We start from the raw sequence: 20272 nt of genomic DNA, 5'->3' as shown, positions 1-20272 counted from the left end.
ACCAGGCCCTTTGGGGATGTGGTAACCTTTGCCCCTGTTCTTTGAAACACTTGGATTAAATGACTTCGTTGCTTTCTTTGCTTTTTGTTACTGAAGAGTGAACTCTGCTCTTATTTTTTGTGTGTAAAATAAAATTTTCAAGTATCTGAGGATTATTAAAACAGGTAATTTCTCTTTGGTCATTGTCTTTAGAATTTTAAGTTGCTTTAATGGAAAGAGTAGTGCTGTTTTTAGTGATGGGAGGGTGTGCTACAGTGTTCTTGGCAAAGGAAAAACCTGAGGAATGCACGGTCAGTGTTGTTATAAGAAATGTGAACCCTAGGAGTCTATTTGATAGCTTCTGACTGCACGCATAAGGCTTGCTGAGTTCTATAATGACAGGGTTGGAAAATCTGAACCAGGTGTTTTTATAAACACTCTCTAAAGAAGAGATTAAACTATAGTTCATGGCTGCTGCTGCCTGAGTATGGCCTGCGAGCTCTTTACGTTTTTTAATGTTTGAAAAAATCAAGAATATTTCAAGACCAGTAAAAGTTAAATAACATCTTAGTGCCTGTAAATACGGTCATTCATTTACGTGTTTGTTAAAGGTCACCTTCTTGCTACAGTGATGCAGTTGAGTAGTTGTGACACACAAAGTCTGAAATAAAGGCAATCCTTGCTTTGCATGGTTTTCGACATGCATAGAGTTTGGTTACCACAGTGTGTTAACTCTGGATACGTGGACAAAAGTACAAGTTTCAGCTCTTCAGTCACAGATCACTATGTAATGACATATGTGCATGGTAATTGATTACTGCATATCTGTTAATCAGTTTACACACACAGCAAAGCATGCAGCTTTCTTGCTTCCTTGTTTCCCAGTAATAAACCTGTGTTACAGTGATTAACCTGTGGCTAATCAGTAGAGGGGATTGACCAAAAAAGATGAAAAGTGCAGCAAAGAGAAAAAGTGGTAATGCTGGGAACAAAATTCCAGTGGAATGGGGGGGGGGGCGGGGGGGAGCTCCTGGGTGGCTCAGTCAGTTGAGCGTCTGACTGAAGCTCAGGTCATGATCTTGCCATTCACCATTTCAAGCCCTGCTTTGGGCTCTGTACTGACAGCTCAGAGCCTGGAGCCTGCTTTGGATTCTCTCTCTCTTTCTTCTCCTCCCCTGCTCACGCTTGGTCTCTCTCTCTCTCTCAAAAACAAATAAACATTTAAAAAATTAAAAACAAAATTCCAATGGAACGTAAGTGGAGTGATAGAAGAACATGCTCACTTTGGGAAGTTGAAACTGCCTTGATTTAGAGGACCGGATGTGCAGCCAGAGAAGCCTAGTGAGGGTCCACTTATCAACAGAAATGAGGAAAGTGGTGACAAAAGCAATGATGTTCGCCAGAGAAGCCTAGTGAGGGTCCACTTATCAACAGAAATGAGGAAAGTGGTGACAAAAGCAATGATGTTCCAGTGGAGGTAAGACTAGCAAAAATCCTCACAAAAAGTAAAGCAATTCTCAGAACACTTATGACATTGGAAGGGAAAGGATAAAATCTTGGAAGCTGATCCCAACCTAGAAAGATGTATGACAGTTCATTAAGGCAAATTGAAAAGATACTTGCTCTATGTCAGAAGTCATATGACTAAATACCATCACAAGCACTGTTCAAGCTGCTCTTGGTAATTTCTTTAACAAAGAAATTTAAACACTTTAATTCTCAAGTTTCTAATGTTTTAGCTACATTGTACTAAATAAGTATTAATTTTATTAATCATTATACATTTTTAACCCACAATTTTTAATGTTTAGACAAACATGTAAAAGTTATAGAAGTTACAGATTTTCCTTTTGGTTTCCACACTATTATGCAAAGCAAGTACTGGCTATGTTCACTATTTGGCCAGGTATAAAAAATGTTTTCTGAGGGGTACCTGGGTGGCTTAGTCGGTTAAGCGTCTAACTTCAGCTCAGGTCATGATCTCACGGTTTGTGGATTCCATTTCCACGTCGTTAGCTCAGAGCCTGGAGCCTGCTTCAGATTTTGTGTCTCCCTCTCTCTCTCTGACCCTCCCCTGCTCACGCTGCTCAGAAATAAAGACATTAAAAAAATTTTTTTAATGTTTTCTGAGCTTTGCTCTAGATAAACAGATGGGTGGGAGGAAGAAGACTATTTTATGAGTGACTTCAGGCTTGTGAGATGATCCCGGGCTTTTTTATCAGGCGTACAAGTGAAGCAAGAAGTCAGGGTTGTCCACAAAGCTGGAGGCATCACAATTCTGGACTTCAAGATGTAATACAAAGCTCAGTCATGAAGACAGTATGGTACTGGCACAAAAACAGAGACTTAGATCAGTGGAACAGAACAGAGAACCCAGAAATGGACCCACAAACATATGGCCAACTGATCTTTGACAAAGCAGGAAAGAATATCCAATAGAATAAAGACAGTCTCTTCAGCAAACGATGCTGAGAAAACTGGACAGACATATGCAGAAGAATGATCCTGGACCACTTTCTTGGATTCAAAATGGATAAAAATAAATTCAAATTGGATAAAAGACTAAATGTAAGACAGGAAGCCATCAAAATCCTAGAGTAGAAAGCAGGGATAAATCTCTTTGACCTTGGCTACAGCAACTGCTTACTCAACATGTTTCTGGAGGCAAGGAAAACAAAATAAAAAATGAACTATTGGGACCTCATCAAGATAAAAAGCTGCACAGCAGAGAAAACAATCAGCAAAACTAAAAGGCAGCCAACAGAATAGGAGAAGGTATTTGCAAATGAAATATCAGATAAAGGGTTAGTATCCAAAATCTATAAAGAGCTTTCAAACTCAACACCCAAAAAACAAATAATCCAGTGAAGAAATGGACGAAAGACATGAATAGACACTTTTCCAAAGATATCCAGATGGCCGACAGACACATGAAAAGATGCTCAACATCACTCATCATCAGGGAAATACAATCAAAACCACAATGAGATACCGTCTCATACCAGTCAGATTGGCTAAAATTAACAACTCAGGCAACAACAGATGTTGGCGGGTTTGGAGAAAGAGGAACCCTTTTGCACTGCTGGTGGGAATCTAAACTGGAGCAGCCACTCTGGAAAACAGTGTGGAGTTTCCTCAAAAAATTAAAAATAGAACTACTCTACGACCCAGCAAATGCACTACTAGGTATTTATCCAAAGGATACATGTGTGCTGTTTTGAAGGGGCACGTGCACCCCAATGTTTATAGCAGTGCTACCAAAGTATGGAAAGACCCCAAATGTCCTTTGACAGATGAATGGCTAAAGAATATATGGTGTGTGTGTGTGTGTGTGTGTGTGTGTGTGTGTGTGTGTAATGGAGTATTACTTGGCAATCAAAAAGAATGAAATCTTGCCATTTGCAACAATGTGGATGGAACTATATAGTGTATTATGCTAAGTGAAATTAGAGAAAAACAAATATCATATGGCTTCACTCATGTGGAATTTAAGATACAAAACGGGCACTTGGGTGACTCAGTCGGTAAAGTAAGTGTCTGACTTTGGCTCAGGTCATGTTCTCACAGCTCATGAGTTCGAGCCCCATGTTGGGCTCTGTGCTGACAGCTTGGAGCCTGAGTTTGCTTCAGATTCTGTCTCTCTCTCTCTCCTCTCTCTCTGCCCCTCCACTGCTAGTGCTCTGTCTCTCTCGCAAAAATAAATAAACTTTAAAAAATAATATTAAGATACAAAACAGATGGACATAAGGGAACCAAAAATAATATAAAAACAGGGAGGGGGACAAAACATAAGAGATTTATCTTAAATACAGAGAACAAACTGAAGGTTGCTGGAGGGGTTGTGGGAGGGGCATGGGCTAAATGGGTGAGGCGCATTAAGGAAGACACTTGTTGGGATGAGCACGGGGTGTTATACGAAGGGGATGCATCAGTGGAATCTACTGAAATCATTATTGCACTATATGCTAGCTTAGATGTAGATTTTAAGAAAAAAAAAAAAGTCAGGGTTCTTTAGTTTGAGCACCCATGGGAGTAAAAAATGTATCAAGGGCTAGACTCCTAGGAAAATTCTTTTTGCTTGTTTTAGAAGTAAACTTAATCTGTGTATAAACACACGAATAAAAGAAAACACCAAATTCAAGGCAGTTGTTTACTCAGGGCAGAGAGAGAAGGTGGGATTGAAGTAAGGCGTATACAGAGGGTTAGGATTTGTTAACTCTTGAGAAGTAGATACACTTGGGTTACAGTATGTTCTCCACTTTTCAGAATATTTGAAATGGTTTATTAAAATAACTTAATTTTTTAGAGTAGGCACAGCTGCAATTGTACATTTTTGGAGAATGATTAGATACTGTCTTCTTAAACCTGTAGAGTTAAATTGGTAGTGCCTGGGAGCCTAAAATTCCTGTGATGTCATTGTTAGCAGGTGACAGCGGGTTATTCCAGCCCACTGCACATGGAGTGAAGGTGTCTTGGTTAAAGCTCTAGTGACTTTAGAACCAGAGGAACCTGTTTTTCATGGCAAAGAGCAGACTGTTTGGCAGTTTTATAATAGCTAATGTTCAAAATGCCTGCCAGGGTTTTGTAATTTAAGTTCATATTTCAGAAAATACGAGATTTTAACTGTTTCTGATGCTTTTCCAAGAGAATGTTACTACTTCCTAAAGACAGGAATTACATCTTTACATGTTCTGAAGCGGGTATGTACAGATTTGGTGCTCTGTAGCTTTTCTCCATTGTTCTTACTCTGCATTTTGAAAACTAACAGGATGTATTTGATTTTGCACTAGAATTTGTAAGCATGCAAACAGGACTTGAGACATTTTCCATGATTGTTTTCCAGTGCTGTTCAAAGACCAATCTATTGTTTTGTCACTTCTTAATAGTAATTTTATTACTAATATTTTATTACCAATCTTTATTATGTAATAATTTTAATAAAATATTAATATTTATTACAGAATAACTTCCTGAAAATGTGTCCCACCGTGTTCCTCTCAGCCTTGGCCAGTGGTGCTGTCCGTGATCCTGCCATTAAGTGTGACTGTAAACAGGCCCAGCAAAGGGCCTGGCCTTTTGAGCCCTCAGATTGTGATAAAGGCCCTGAGGAATGTTTTGGGTTTTAGGCAACTTCAGTTTCATGTTTTTTCCACTGCTTGTTACTATGGTGGCTTTTTCTTTCTGTCCTTCTGAGGGGTGGTTATGTTAATACCCAGGCTCTGTTTGGACCACTGTTAAAAATAGTGCACATAATGTGCCTGGCATAATGCTTAGTGAAGGCAGAAGGCGGAGTTTCAGAAAATAAGTAAAGCTCTACATTTTGGTTCTTTTTTTTGCTTTCTTTTAAGACTTTTTTTTTTTACACATTTATTTATTTTTGAGAGAGCGTATGAGCTGGGGAGGGGCAGAGAGAAGGGGAGAGAGAGACTCTCAAGCAGGCTCTGTGCTGACAGTACAACCCGATGTGGGGCTCCATCCCACGAACCATGAGATCATGACTTGAGCTGTTAAAAGTAATCTCTACACCAAACTTGGGCCTTGACCTCATAACTACAAGATCAAGAGTCGTATGCTCTATCAACTGAGCCAGGCAGGCACCCCCATTTTGGTTCATTTTGATTTTAACCTAGATCTACCAAGGTACAGTACTTTAATTAAAAAGGACTTTTTTTTTTTTTTTTAAAGGAAGATGATAAGTCATGGAGGCCATGTTACATAAGTATTTTTGGCTTTTTGTACAAGCCTTTTGGAGACCAACAAAAGAGAGTGGAGAATGTTTGGCCTGTGCTTCCTGAAAGAACATTGTCTCCTTTAAAACAAGCAAACAGGGGTGCCTGGGTGGCTCAGTCAGTTAAGCATCCGACTTTGGCTCAGGTCATGATCTCACGGTTCATAGCTTCGAGCCCTGCGTCGGGCTCTGTGCTGACAGCTAGCTCAGGGCCTGGAGCCTGTTTCAGATTCTGTGTCTCCCTCTTTCTTTGACCCTCCCCTGCTCATGCGCTCTCGCTCGCTCTCTCTCTCTCTCTCAGAAATAAATAAAAAATATTTAAAAAAATTTTTTTAATAAAATAAGCAAACAAAAACAAAATTCTTTGTTCATTTTGATGTGCATGTGCGCAGACAGGAGATGAGGGGCAGAGGTAGAGAAAGAGAGAAAGAGAAAGAGAAAGAGAATCCCAAACAGGCCCTGTGCTGTCAGTGTGGAGCCCAACACAGGCCTGATTCCACAAACTGTGAAATCATGACCTGAGCCAAAATGAAGAATTGGTGCCTAACCGACAGCTATCCAGATGCCCCCCAAAATTCTTTTTTTGTGAGTTCACTTTCTTTTTTTAATGTTTATTTATTTTGAGGGAGAGAGACCAGGTGCCAGTGGGGGAGGGGCAGGGCGTGAGGGAGACACAGAACCCAAAGCAGGCTCCAGGCTCTGAGCTGTCAGCACGGAACCCCCCCAACGTGGGGCTTGAACTCATTAACTATGAGATCATAATGTGAGCCAAAGTCAGACAGTCAACCAACTGAGCCACCCAGGCATCCCTCATGAGTTCACTTCTTAAGCCTGTTGAGTAAAAATTTGTATCATAGAGGCTTAAAAGCAATTGAGTTAGTAGAAGCCTGTGACAAAATGAGAATTTTCTCTTTTGGACAGGGAACTTCCATACTCTGTCTTGTTGTACAAGCCTTTTGGAGAACAACAAGAGAGTGAAGAATGTATGGTCTATGCTTCCTAAAAGAACAAGCAAAGAAAAACAAATTCTGGAAAGGACTCTGCCTTAACACAGTATGGTGTGGCTAAATGTCATCTTAATGGAACCTGGCTTCAGCCAGTTAATCTTCTACTTTGAGCTGTTTTACTCTAATCAAATTTGTGTAAAAAAGAGATAAGCTTTTTTTATTAAGAAATTTTCAAATTTACACATAATAGTGAAACCAGTTCTTTTTATTTATTTGTTTATATATTTATGTTTATTTTTTGAGAGAGAGAGAGTGTGAGCGGGGAAGGGGCAGAGAGAGAGGGAGACACAGAATCTGAAGCAGGCTCCAGCACAGCGCCTGATGCAGGGCTTGAACTCACAAACCAGAGATCGTGACCTGAGCTGAAGTCAGACACTTAACAGACTGAACCACCCAGGAGCCCCTCGTGAAAGCAGTTCTGTGAGCCCATGTGGACCATCACTCAGCTTCAGTAATTGTCCATATTCTGTCTTTACAGGCTTACTGTGTTTTCTCTTAATAAAGACACATTTCTGAATTACCCTGTGCAAAGGCAAAAGTGAAGTCCCTCTTCCCATCCCCTCTTACCCCACCCAAGGAACCTAAAAATAAGGCTGTTTTCTGAAACTTAAACTGTGAAGTCAATATGTGGTCATTAAGAGCAGATGTGAGCAGCTGTCTGGGACATAATGGCCTCCCAGCCTTGCAAGATTTGTTATGTTATGAAGGGACCGTTACATCTACAGGAAGAATGTTCCAGTCAGACAGGCATCAGTTAGTGGCAGCGGCCAGGAAAGGAAGTGTCCCAGAGGCATGTCGTGACTGGGGTCTCTTGACCGAGGTGTGTCCTGAGTTGTTTACTGTGTGGTTGCGGCCTGCCTGGTAGGTCCTGAGGGATTCCTGCTGTAGACTTGCCCTTACTCTGGCTCCAAGTGACCTGCTCCATTTCAGCTTGCTTTCCGAGGTGGTGTGCTGGTTCAGGTGTGCATCCAGCCTGCTTGACGGTCGTCAGCATCCTCCCGTGCACTTTGCTAGCAAGGGTCAGCGTCCCTGCATCTCGGCAGCTGGGGCACCAAGTGTGTGAGCTTACAAAAATAAGGGCCAGGTTCTGCGCAGTGGGGATTTCACGTAGGTAACTACTGTCCATCCCTAGATAGGCTGTTTTCTCTTCTTCTTCTTCTTGTTTTTTTTTAATATTTTATTTATTTCTAGGAAAGAGAGAGAGAGACAGCGTGAGGAGGGGAGGATCAGAGAGAGAGGGAGACACAGAATCCGAAACAGTCTCCAGGCTCTGAGCTGGCAGTCAGCACAGAGCCCGACGCGGGGCTTGAACCCACGAACTGCGAGATTATGACCTGAGCCAAAGTCGAACGCTCAACCGACTGAGCCACCCAAGCGCCCCTGTTTTCTCTTTTTTATACACCCTCAGCCTTCTCTACCTGCACCGTGTGTATCCGGCACCTTTGCTTAGTAAAAGCTACTGAGTTCCCACCCTTGGTACAGTAGTCACCCCGTTGTATTCTGTTATGGTGTCTGGTGGTTCCCACCTGGCTGCCTTGAGTTTGGTTCGACATTATGTCATGTTTTTGCTTTAATTGAGATGTAATTCACCTGTACAGTTCACCCAGGACCGTACAGTGTGCAGTTCTTGAGGTGCCAGGGTGGCTCAGTTGAGCGTCCCACTCTTGATTTCAGCTCAGGTCATGATCCCACGGTTGTGGGATTGAGCTCCGAGTTGGGCTCTGAGCTGAGCATGGAGTTGTCTTGAGATTCTCTCTCTCCCTCTCCCGCCCCCTCCCTCTACCCTCTCACTGTCCCTCTGCCCCTCACCCTGGGTTGCACTCTTTCTCTCAGAAATAGAAATAAATAATATTAGAAACAAAGTATGCAACTCCTCCCTTGGTTTGTTTGTTTGTTTGTTTGTTTTGTCAAAAAGACTGTCCCTGAAACTGCTCAGGAAGCAAGGATACAAAGCAGTCAGAGTGCTCTCCAGGGTGCTCAGCTTGGCAGGGCACTAGATAAGCTGTTGCTTCTGTAGCAGTTGGGTCCTCCCTGGCTTGATGTCATTTTCAGTTGTGGGTTATAAGTGGATCCTGTGGCTCTTGTCCATCTTGTCTTGTTCATAGCAGTGTTGCCTCGAACATTTGACAGCCATGAAAGCTGAGCGGATCATACACCAGAGAACCCTTTTCCTATCATGTTTTCCTTGGGCCTTTGTTGATTGTGTATGGTTTTGTTTGTTTTGTTTTTTAAGAGAGAGAGAGGGAGAGAGCGCGCTAGCAAACCAGGGAGGGGCAGAGAGAGAGGGAGAGAGAATAATCCCCAGCAGGCTTCATGCCATCAGTGCAGAGCCCAACGCAGGGCTCAAACTCATGACCTGTGAGATCATGACCTGAGCTGAAATCAAGACAGATGCTCAACCAACCGAGCCACCGAGGCGCCCTGATTGTGTATGTTTTGTGATCTTTGGCACTTTATCAAAAGTATCTGCTCCAGGTGCACACTCCGCTGATTCTGGTTGGTGTGTTAGGGACTGGAGGTGCCCCTAGTTTTTTTAACTGCTTTCTTAAAGTATTTACATGCCATAAAATCAGTTGTTTTAAGAATACAATCCAGTAACTTTTAGTACGTTTAGAGTGTACAATCATCTCCACAATCTAATTTTAGAATATTTCCATCATCCCAAAAGATCCTTGTGCCCATTTGCAGTCATCACCATCCTCTAACCCCGCCAGAACCAGAAACACTTCCTGTTTCTCTTGAGCCCTTTTCTGGACATATTATAAGATTCTATTCATAGGAAGTGTCCAGATAAGGTACTTTTTAATTGGTGATTTAATGGATGGTTGCTTTCAAATTAACAAAATTTCTTCAGAATATGCTTTTTCTCCTGTACTAGTTACCTGTGATTTAGTGATGTGTGTGGGAGTTCCGTGAGGTGTTTGTTTTGCCCAGTACTACAGCCTTTTATATCCATAGATTGATGTTTTGTCAAACATTCAGTTTCACGCCCATTATTGCAACACATTTTGGGAGAAACAAGATCTTGCCCTCTGCTTTCGAAAGCTGTCCCCTAGTTAGCGAAATAAACCTAACAACCTGGAAAACAGAGAGGAGTAAATGACAGCTTATAACCAAGTGGGCCCGGAGGTACTTATTTGAGATGTTAATTGAGCACCTTGCAGATTGGGATGCCCTTCTGCCAGAGACCAGGAGGGGAGAGGTGGTTTGGACTCATGATCCCAAGATGATAGGTGGTACTAGGCAGACATTGAATCACATTGTCAGGTCACTCCCTTTTCAGCTTGCTTTCCATCCTCCTGATTTCTCCAGGAAAAAGTCATTTTGGTGCAGGTGATACCTCCAACACTTGCTTATCCCTGTCTTTTTAAGAGAGAGCAGTTATCTAGGCCTTTTGGAGGTAAGTGTAGCTGGCTGGAATTTTTTTTTTCTTTTAAGAATTTTTTTTTTAATGTTTTATTTATTTCTGAGAGAGAGAGAGGAGGGCTGCGTGAGCAGGGGAGGGTCAGAGAGAGGGGGGGAGTCAAAGAATCCGAAGCAGGCTCCAGGCTCTGAGCTCTCTGTCAACACAGAGCCCGACGTGGGGCTCGGACCCACAAACTGAGATCATGACCTGAGCCAAAGTCGGACATTTAATCAACTGAGTCACCCAGGCACCCCTAGCTGGCCGGAATTCTATAACATTTTTGTTTAGTACTAGAGTGGGGTCAGATTTGGGGGCACCTTGAAACCCAGGCCCCTCTCAGAAAGCTCAGATGCGAGCCATTATAAGTGCTGGAGCAGAGGAGGGCCCTCCGCGCCTTTGGAGTTGGGGGGAAAAGGGTTAGCAGCTTCCTTTTGAGGCTTTTGTGGAAATTTGAGTGTGGAGTGGCTGACTTGGGCGAACTGTGGATAAGGAAGGTTAAGACAGGTCCAGGTCCTTCCTGACTTCACCTTGCCAGTTCTGGTCTTTCAATGCTAAGTTCCCCCTTGACGCCTGGTGTGATGGGCACATATCAGGAAGGATCCTGAAGTCTGATATGTACTTTTGCCTTTGAAAGCCATATATCTACACTGGATGTTGTATGTCTTTGATAAGTGGCGTTAGGGACAAAATCACCGTGCAGCTGAAGTATAGTTAAGTTGCGTGGGTTGGTGTCTTTGTTATTAGATGTTTCTTTCCTGTACAAGGAAGGAATCACTAAGTAAGCCTAATAGCAACACTTTAGAAACAGCTCACGGAGAAGCTGTGCTGGATCTCGGGCTATGGGGAACAGCGGGCCGCCTCCTACAGGTCTGAGCACGTTCTCCAGTGGCAGGATTGCCCTGTGAAGCCAACTGGTCTCTGCTTTGTGTTTTAGACTTCTGCCGAGTTTCGAAGAAAGTGGGAAGATGCCGGGCCTCCTTCCCTAGGTGGTGGTACAATGTCACTGAGGGATCCTGCCAGCAGTTTGTATATGGCGGCTGTGAAGGGAATAACAATAATTACTTGACCAAGAAGCAGTGTCTTGAGAAATGTGCTGGTGTCACAGGTAAGACCGTGGTCCTTGGGGAAATGGTATAACTTAGAGACCATTCATAACTTGCGATGCGATGCCTTTTGCATTGTGCTAGTTCTTACAGCTGAACCTGGGGGATAGTTTTGTTTTTATTTTTTTTATTGTTTATTTCTGAGAGAGAGAGAGAGACAGCATGAGCAGGAGAGGGTCAGAGAGAGGGAGACACAGAATCTGAAACAGGCTCCAGGCTCTGAGCTAGCTGTCAGCACAGAGCCCGACATGGGGCTCGAACTTACAAACCGTGAGATCATGACCTGAGTTGAAGTTGGACGCCCAACCAACTGAGCCACCCAGACGCCCCTGGGAGATATTTTTAAAAAGCAGAAGCGGGCCCAATTTGAAGGTTGCCCACATAGTGGTTTCACAGTAGTACTCTCCCTTCACTTCCCAGAAGAGTAGGCCATAGGCTTGAGCTGGGGGAGGGGGATATGACTGCCTCTACTCCCAGACTTCCCTGTTCCCACTGCTGAGTGCAAGTACCCCACCAGGCCTGGCATAGGAGAGGGCCACTCAAACAGGTTGCCCTCCTTGTTCCCTGGGCATTTGGGTTCTTTTTACCTTGGGAGCAAATGCCTTGAGGAGCTCACCCAGCCGGCCAAGTTGTGAGTCCAATTAAAAGCTGAACATACTTTCTGGAGTCTGTCCTTCTCCCAGGCCTTACCTGTGAGGGACTCGGTGGAGTCAGGAGAATGTTGACTTTGAGAGCCTCATAGTTTAAATAAGAGCCCAAAGCCCCACAGCAGAGCGCCCCGGCTCTGAACTGAGCCTTGAGGGCCTCCTTGAGAGCTGTGGCAGTGAGACATCGGGCCTCTGGGGCTTGATCGCTTCCAAAGGCTCTAGAGACCTGAGGATTTGGCTGGCCAAAAAAGTGTCATTGGTGATCTCCCTAAAGTTGCTATATGACTTTTCTCAGCCTTTCTTGTTGGCCTGGCATCACCGTTCAGGCCCTGGATCAGGATTCTGTGAGGATGCAGCGGTGCCCTCAGTGCTTCCCACCTGCCACCTGCCTCTGCGCCCTGGGCCAGGGGCAGGTCCTGCATCGTTGTTGGGTTTTATGGCTTTGAGCTCTGCATTCAGAAATCAAATATGCTTATTAAAGTTGTGCCTAAAGGGGGATAAACAACAGTGGCCTTGGCTATGGCCTGAGGTTCAAAACATAGTGCGTGAGCACACATGTCCACAGTGACCACCTCAAGGAACAGTTTACTGATCTTTGTGTGTCATTGCCCAGCGGACACTCAACAAGTATTTAGAGAGCTGAGGTGGCTGGGTATTGCCTTTGGATCGTACAGGCTAGTCCCTCACCTTTTGGGGGGCAACTGGCAACCTTACCAGGTGGTGACTGATGAAAATATCACTCACAGTATTTTATGGTCAGCTGTGATCCTGCATGGGAGCAGGACTTAAAGGGAAATCTTTTTTGCTACCTTTTTGGTCCTTTTGCTACCTTGTCTGTCAAGAGTTGACTGTTGCAAATGTACCTTCCTGTTCTAGTTTCTCTTTACTTTTTCAGGAGAACAGTTGAAGTTATGAGAACACAAGCAGTGAACAGTGGGCACTCACCATGTTGCCACAAGGGCTCACGGGTGGTTGTGTTTTGCTGGGAGAAGGCGGGCAGCTCTTTCCCTCAAAGTGGGCCGGAGTCTGAGGGCCCAGAAAGCTCATTGGTTGGCACCTGAGTGTGTCTCCACCGCAGGTCTTGTTGAGGTGCTGTCTCGGGAGTCTGTGAGGAGAGCTGGAGCAGCCAGAGCAGCTAGTCATGGAGTTTGTTGCCAGCACATTCTCTCCCAGGCAGCTAGGCTCTGTGGGAAGCCGAATGAGAATGTCCGTTTATTAATTTATAATGAGAGCCAGAACTGCCCGGGGACCAGACACTTGGGTCTCTGTGCCGCTGCACCCGGAGTCCATGTAGGCGAGCCTCCCGGCCGGGTTCCCAGGAGATTGCTTGATGTGGAGAGAGGCAGAACAAGGGGAGCTGCTTTGCGAGGTGAATGTTCAGTGGCATCAGGTTAGGCCGGCCCCGCGCCTCCACACAAGGTCTGTCCCTCCTGGACCCTGCCTGCGTCTCCTTTCTTGTACTTCCTTAGCGGATTAGCCTCTCAACACCCCCCTCCCCGCCCCATAACTTCATATGTATGTGTGAGCTGAAACCTGCGTACTATAACATTTACTGTTATAACCGTGTTTTGTTTTGTTTTTGTTTTTAATTTTTAAAGTTTATTTTTGAGAGAGAGTGAGCGTATAGGGTGGGGAGGGGCAGAGAGAGAGGGAGACACAGAACCTGAAGCAGGCTCCAGGCTCTGTGCCGACAGCTCAGAGCCTGACACAGGGCTCAAACCCACAAAACGTGAGATTATGACCTGGGCCAATGTTGGATGCTTAACCAACTAAGCCACCCAGGCGCCCCCATTATAACCATTATGAAGTGTGCAGTGGCATTAAATACATTCACACTACCTCACTTTTTTTTTTTTTTTTTAATATTTATTCATTTTTGAAAGGGGGGAGGAGGGGCAGAAAGAACAGGAGACACACTGAAGCAGGCCCCGGGCTCTGAGCTGTCCGCACAGAGCCAGACACAGGGCTTGAACTCACTAGCCGTGAAATGATAACTTGAGCTGAAGTTGGACACCTAACCAACTGAGCCACTCAGGTGCCCCTACCTACCTCACTTTTTTAATTCATTAGGTGAATTAATGCAGTTAAACAGGTTATTTAGCCTTGGAGGCCATTCTGTCTTTTTAAGGTCACTTCATACATCTTTGCTCTGATTCCCAGGAAGTTGATCTTAAAGTTCAACCCACAAGAGCAGTCTTGGTTCCTTATTTCCAAAGCTCTAGCAGCCTTGTGGTCCAGCATGTACATCAAAGGGCCCACATGAAGGAGAAACAGTAGTCACCATGAGAGGCGCATGGGGACCATCGCTGCTCAGGGACTGCGCTTGTTTTGTCTCACCAGGCAGTCTTGAGGTGCACTTTCTCACTGTGTTGTTTGTCCCCGTGTAGAGAACACCATCGATGACGTGGCCTCCGCCAGGAATGGAGCAGATTCCTCTGTCCTAAGTGGTAGGTTCCTAAAACAACTGAGGATGCAATGAGGGCCATCTGGACCATGAAAGGACATTTGTAATTTGGGAACAATTCAAGGGCTTCCCCCTCCTGGTCTGTTTATCCAGAATTGGGAAGCAGGGTTTCTGCCTGGGCTGCCAGCTTTTGGCTCCTTGCTGACATCCTTAGGCTGGGAGTTCACATCGTCCAGCAGGCAGGAGGGCCTAAGGATTCTACAGTGCGTCCAGCTGGCCTCTGCTCCCTCCTACGGGGCAAGGGACCGTGGATGTTGCTGCTGCCTACAGCCCAGGCCCCTTCCTTCTCTCTGAGCTGGCCTCTGCCTGCTGTGCTGCCTTCACTGCCCCACCCCACCTCTCCTTCCCTGATCTGTCTCCTTTGTTCTCTGTCCTCCTCGCTGTCCCCCTCCTGTGCTGAGTCCTCTGTCTTCTGACACCCCCGCCTCCATTCCCACTGTAGTCCTTCATCTCGAGCTTTGTGTTAGCTTGCTTTGTAGTGCTGACAGCAGCTGCCCCATTCCTCCTTTATGCTTAAAGGACTCTGCGTGCATCGGGAGCCTGGGGTGAGTGGTCCAGATGCACTGGGAAGTCCAGCCCAGCTTTCTTGAAGGCCAGGTCCCAGGCAGTGGGCTCTGCTGGGCGAGACTTGCTGTGGAGGGAGGGAATCTGCCCCCCACCCCCACCCCATTTGAAGACAGCTCCCAGGGCCAGTGACTAGGCACTGATTACAGCTTTGGCTTTGCACCCCTGGTTCTGACATCGGTGCTCACGTGCGAGTGAGTACTGCTTAGTTCAGTGGTCGGCTGGCTTGGTAGAGTCATTCTCCAGTTTTGCTAAGCCAGGAATCCTGTGACTCCCAGCCACTGCTTTGCCTGGGTTTACTGTTGATTCCCAGGAAGGCCTCCAAGGTCACCCAAAACCTCAGGTACTGGCATGATAACTCTGGTTTCCAGCCTGTTTCAGAAGAAAATATCCCCAGGAGAGGGAGGGGCCTCCCTGTCAGAGAATGAACAAGACCTTCTTCCTCATCGCCCCAGAAATTGTGGCTGGGGTTAATTTCCATAGTAACCCCTGAGGCATAAAACAGGTCTCCCCATCCAGCATTCATTCCAGCGTGTGCTGCAGTGCTGCAGAGCCCTTTAGGAATGGGAGGTGACAGAACTGACCGTGGAGGGGGCTCCATTCCTGCTGGGGACCGTGCTCCCTCAGTGGGCCCTCTAGACTCAGCCCCAGCCAGGCTCCGTGTCCTGTGTCCAGCCTGGCCTCCCTGATCTGAATGTTTGTGTTTTAGTTCCCAGAAGGCAGGATTCTGATGACCTCTCCAGTGACATTTTCAACTATGAAGGTATAACTTTTAAAAAATATTTATGGGGAAAAAAACATTTTCTTACTTAGTTGGGAATTGAGACACACGAGTATTTCCACTAAGGAGGTTGTAGAGAAGAGCTTCCTGACCTTCCCCAGGTGGTAGAACTCACAAGGATGCCCCATGGCTGCCCCAGGTGGTGGGGCATGTAGGCAGGACTTTGACTAAGAGAGGCGGGGTGGCCTGAGGCTCTGCCCTCACCACCCGTGTGGCTCTGCGCAGGTCGCTGTAGTTCTGCCTCCAACCCCCCATAGTATGAAATGAGGGGCCTACGACAGATCTCTTGGAGGCCAAGAACGGTGCCCGACATAGAGGGATCTCTGGCAGCAGAGTCCGGCTGTAAAGGAAGGAGATCTGAAAACACGGAGGAGTGTCAGTTGGGCCAGACTGGCCACGTCTGTAATTTATAAGTCCCTTTAGCAGAGAGCTGTTTCTCTGTTGGCAGCAGCGTGACTGCTCTGGAGCATCCCAGCTCCGTTTCACGTTTGGGCCCTGCTAATCCGTTCTCCTGGGCTTGTGTCGCTCCCAGAATACTGCACTGCCAAAGCAGTCACCGGGCCTTGCCGTGCGTCCTTCCCACGCTGGTACTTTGACGTGGAGAAGAACTCCTGTGACAACTTCATCTACGGAGGGTGCCGGGGCAATAAAAACAGCTACCTCTCCGAGGAGGAGTGCATGCAGCGCTGCTCTGGTGAGCCCGGCTGATCGCTAAAGCCAGGAAACGGGTGGGGGAGGCCGCTGGTCCCCTTCCCCATCCCCAAAATGAAGGCCTTGGAAATGCCGTCATTTGGACTCTGCCATTCTCTGGCTCACGTACAGGGAACCGGGGGGCTTTGGGCCCGGCTGTGGCCCAGACTTGTCCTGGGTCCCCACCTGGGGTGGCAAGGCCTCAGAACCCTCAAAAGAGCAGGAAGACGCCCCTCAGAGAGGGCCCCCTGGGCACGCCTCGCCACTGGCAGCTCTGGAGGGGCGGGCTTTGAGCTGACCCGAGGGCTGTGCACTCTCTTCCAGGCAACCGGTTGTACCCTGTCCTGCCCCGCGGCACCAAAGGTAAGAGGCCTCCGGCCCTCCACCTGCCTTCCCCGACCCAGCTCAGCTGTGGGTTTGCAGGCTCACGTTGTCTCTCACACACAGTCCTTCACTGCAGACATCTTTTTGGTTGAGGGTCATGTTTCTGCACGAGAATGGTCAGGCAGCTTGGAACATACTGTGGACATTTGTCCCACCGCGCAGTGAGGTAAACGGCTGGAATGAGCCGGTCTGTGCCCAGGCAGCCCCAGGGTGACTGCGGGGCGAGTCTTACTATTATTGTAGGACTCGTGGGGTCTGCTGCACATGGGCCCGAGACTGGTCCAGGTCTGGAGGGAACTTGGCTGCTGTGGGGTGTACTGAGTGGGTCCCTGGTGACAGGAAGTTGGAGAGCCCTTGCTGTGTGTGGGCAGAGCGAGGTAGGGCCAGTGCTGTTGTCCCCAGGCAGTCTGGTCTGACCAGACACCGGGCCTCCTCTTCACTTTTGTTTCTGCTTGTGAGCCTGAGTCACTGGACGGCAGTGTTTGCACCAAGGACCCGCTACACTGGTTTGGCCTCTCTTCCCATATTTCCCTGTTGAGGAGCCCAGACCGGGCCTGCAGTCCTGCTCTGCTGAGGGGGGCGAGGCTAGAGTCTGGTTTCCCCGGCATGGGGGGCAGAAGGTGGGGTAGAGAGAAGGAATTGCCCCCGTCGGTTCTGTAGCCACATGGGGGGACGGGGCCAGGTAGCTGCCACCGAAGGCCACATTCTTTAGGTGGAGCCCCACCTGGAAAAGAGCATCTTCGCCAACCAGTGAGACTGAGAGGGAGCAACCACTTAGACTTACCTGGGCAGCTAGCATGAGGGTCCCCTCCCGGCACCACTCCGAACACGCCCTGGCCTCCGCCCTTACGTCATCCCACAGGCAGCCAGCCACCCCGGCCACCTGCAGGGCCACATCTTTCTCTAGCTGGCCAGTGTGCTGTGTGAACACAAAACCTTGGGGTTTTATGTTTACACACTTGCCGGAGGTGTGTGCTTTTTACATCCTGGTACACAGTGCGGCTCGGGACTCCCGTATGGGTTGCCCTGAGAGCTGGTAGGAGCGTACAGAGTTGAAGTGGGGTTGTTTTGTTCAGAGAGAACACAGATACCCACTCCGTGTGCACACAGCACGACGCCGCCTTCTCTCAGTAACCTGCTTCTCAAGACTGTAGAGATTCCTTGAGGACTCCCCTGGCAGACGGTGTCATTTGTCTAGACGCTCCCAGGTGGAAGTAGGAGGCGCTCTGGCGCAAGGGCTGCCGGTCCCTGCCCTCAGCCCACGTGGACAGCCCGTGCCCCTCGTGAGCTGTGTGCCTCCCTGCCCTGCTGTGGTCCTCAGCCTGCGGTCCTCAGGCCTTTCTCTCCTCCCCAGCGGTGGTCCTGGTGGGGCTGTTTGTGATGGTCCTGATCGTCCTGCTGGGGGCCTCCGTGGTCTGCCTGATGCGCGTGGCGCGGAGGAGCCAGGAGCGCACCCTCCGCACCGTCTGGAGCTCTGGAGACGACAAGGAGCACCTGGTGAAGAACACCTACGTCCTGTGAATGCCCGGCCGGCAAGAGGCCGCCTTCCTCGCGTCTCCCTGTCGATGAAGAGCACCTGGGAAGGGAGGGGAGACGAGTATAGAATGGGTGTGCTTTTTAAAATGGAGTGAGTGGTTTGTATTTGTGCGATCATTAGGGGATTGGGTCTGTTTGTTTCTCCAGAAGGTAAGAGGGCTGCCCCCCTCCCCGCCCCCTGCCCCCACCCCCGGTCTCCCGGCTGGGTCTGCTTCGCAGTCCCTCTCACAGGAGGGCTCTGTCTCCCGTTGCGGTGGTCTGGCCCCAGACCAGAGTGGGCCGCTCTTCAGTTTAGTTCTTTGCCCCAGGTATTAGTTTTCTTTGCTTACCTTGAATCCTGTAGTGTCCTTTCCCAGCACGAAAGTAATGTTTTAATAGCTTCCTTTGTTTTTTGATTTGTGTGTGTGTGTATGTGTGTTTTTTAAGCAAGCAGTGACAAAAGTTTTTTTTTTTATTAGGCTTCTGAAAGGAAGAGAATAAAATGTACAAGCTTAATAAAAAGGGCCTTCCCTTTTAAAATAAATTGCAGCAAAAGTTTTCTTTCTTTATGGGACTGCTGATTTAAACTCTGCCAAAGTTAACACAGAACACTATGTGAGATGTCCCATTCTAGAAATGAATTCCGTAAAAAAACTCATTTTTCAGATTTTTTTTTTTTTTTGAATGAAATAAATGCATCTTACATCGCACCTGAATGCCTATAAAATTTGACCAAACGGGCGCCTGGGTGGCTTAGTGGGTTAAGTGTCCACTTCGGCTTAGGTCATGATCTCATAGTTCATGGGTTTGAGCCCTGCTTCAGGCTCTGTTCTGACAGCATAGAGCCTGTAGTCTGTTTCAGATTCTCTTTTAATCCCTCTCATGCTCGCTCGCGTGCTCTCTCTCTCTCTCTCTCTCTCAAAAATAAACATTAAAATTTTTTTTTTTAATTTTGACCAAATAGAACTTAGCCTTACCACGTGTGGTAATGTCTGGTATTTCCTTATTCTATTTTACTTTTTAAGGACCACCTGAGTGGCTCAGTTGGTTAAGCATCTGACTCTTGATTTCAAGCCTCACACTGGGCTCCATCCTGGGGGAAAAGCCTGCTTAAAAAAATAAGTGGGTGCCTGGGTGGCTGTTGGTTGAGCATCCTTCTTCGGATCAGGTCATGATCTCGCAGTTCGTGATTTCGAGCCCCACGTGGGGATCTGTGCTGACAGCTCAGACCCTAGAGCCTGCTTCGGATTCTGTGATTCTCCTCTCTCTCTCTGCCCTTCCCCTCTTCACACTCTGTCTCTGTCTCTCTCAATAAATAAATGTTAAAAAAAAGGTATTAAAAAAAATTCTAGCCATACCCCACTGATTTGTTTTTAATGTTTTTTTTTTTAAAGTTTATTTATTTTGAGAGAGCGACAGAGCGCACATGAGAGGGATTAAAAGAGAATCCCAAGCGGGCTCTGCACTGCCAGCACAGAGCCTGACGTGGGGCTCAAACCCACAGACCGTGAGATCATGACCTGAGCCAAAGACTAGAGCCAGATGCTTAACTGACTGAGCCGCCCAAGTACCCCAATTTTTTTTTTAATGATGACCCACTCTGAACTGTAATCTATACCTTGAAACACCATCTTTGAGGGTATAGGAGGATTGGAGTGAGGGTGCGTCCTATCCAGGGGAAGACTGACCTTCCTGAGATTGGAGTGGTTTTGACTTTGGCATCCATCTCTTCCTGTAGCTCTGCAACCTTCCTCTGGTCTCCCACATGCCTCTTCAATGACATGGGGACAGGGTACCACCCGGCTGAACTCGGCCTCCAGGCTTGGTCCCAGTTCTGCTGCCTACCTGTGAGTGTTCCCTTCCTGTCTCTTGACTCTGGAAGCCCGTCCTTCCTCCCCATCTTCCGAACATGTAGTCCTGAGTGTGGAGCAGCGCTGGGGCAACCCATGGGGTCAGGCAAGTGGCCTGGGGCTTCCGCCTGTGGAGGTGACTCAAGAAGGTACG

General features: G+C 47.2%; 1 protein-coding gene across 1 annotated transcript in view; it reads left to right on the top strand.

Moving 5' to 3' along the window:
• SPINT2 (serine peptidase inhibitor, Kunitz type 2) overlaps window positions 1-18833 on the top strand; it is a 29506-nt gene extending 10673 nt beyond the window's left edge. Inside the window, exons 2-7 of the mRNA XM_039217754.1 lie at window positions 11055-11225; window positions 14258-14317; window positions 15608-15661; window positions 16212-16373; window positions 16694-16732; window positions 18108-18833. Of these exons, the coding sequence (XP_039073685.1) occupies window positions 11055-11225; window positions 14258-14317; window positions 15608-15661; window positions 16212-16373; window positions 16694-16732; window positions 18108-18274 (653 nt within the window). The 3' untranslated portion in view covers window positions 18275-18833. The remainder of the gene's footprint in view (window positions 1-11054; window positions 11226-14257; window positions 14318-15607; window positions 15662-16211; window positions 16374-16693; window positions 16733-18107) is intronic.
• The last annotated feature ends 1439 nt before the right edge of the window (window positions 18834-20272 follow it).

Source organism: Hyaena hyaena, unplaced genomic scaffold, assembly GCF_003009895.1.
Source record: "Hyaena hyaena isolate Hyena2069 unplaced genomic scaffold, ASM300989v1 scaffold_721, whole genome shotgun sequence".
Classification (NCBI taxonomy): domain Eukaryota; kingdom Metazoa; phylum Chordata; class Mammalia; order Carnivora; family Hyaenidae; genus Hyaena; species Hyaena hyaena.
The sequence above is the reverse complement of the archived record's forward strand: the minus strand, read 5'-3'. Positions and strand labels throughout refer to the sequence as shown.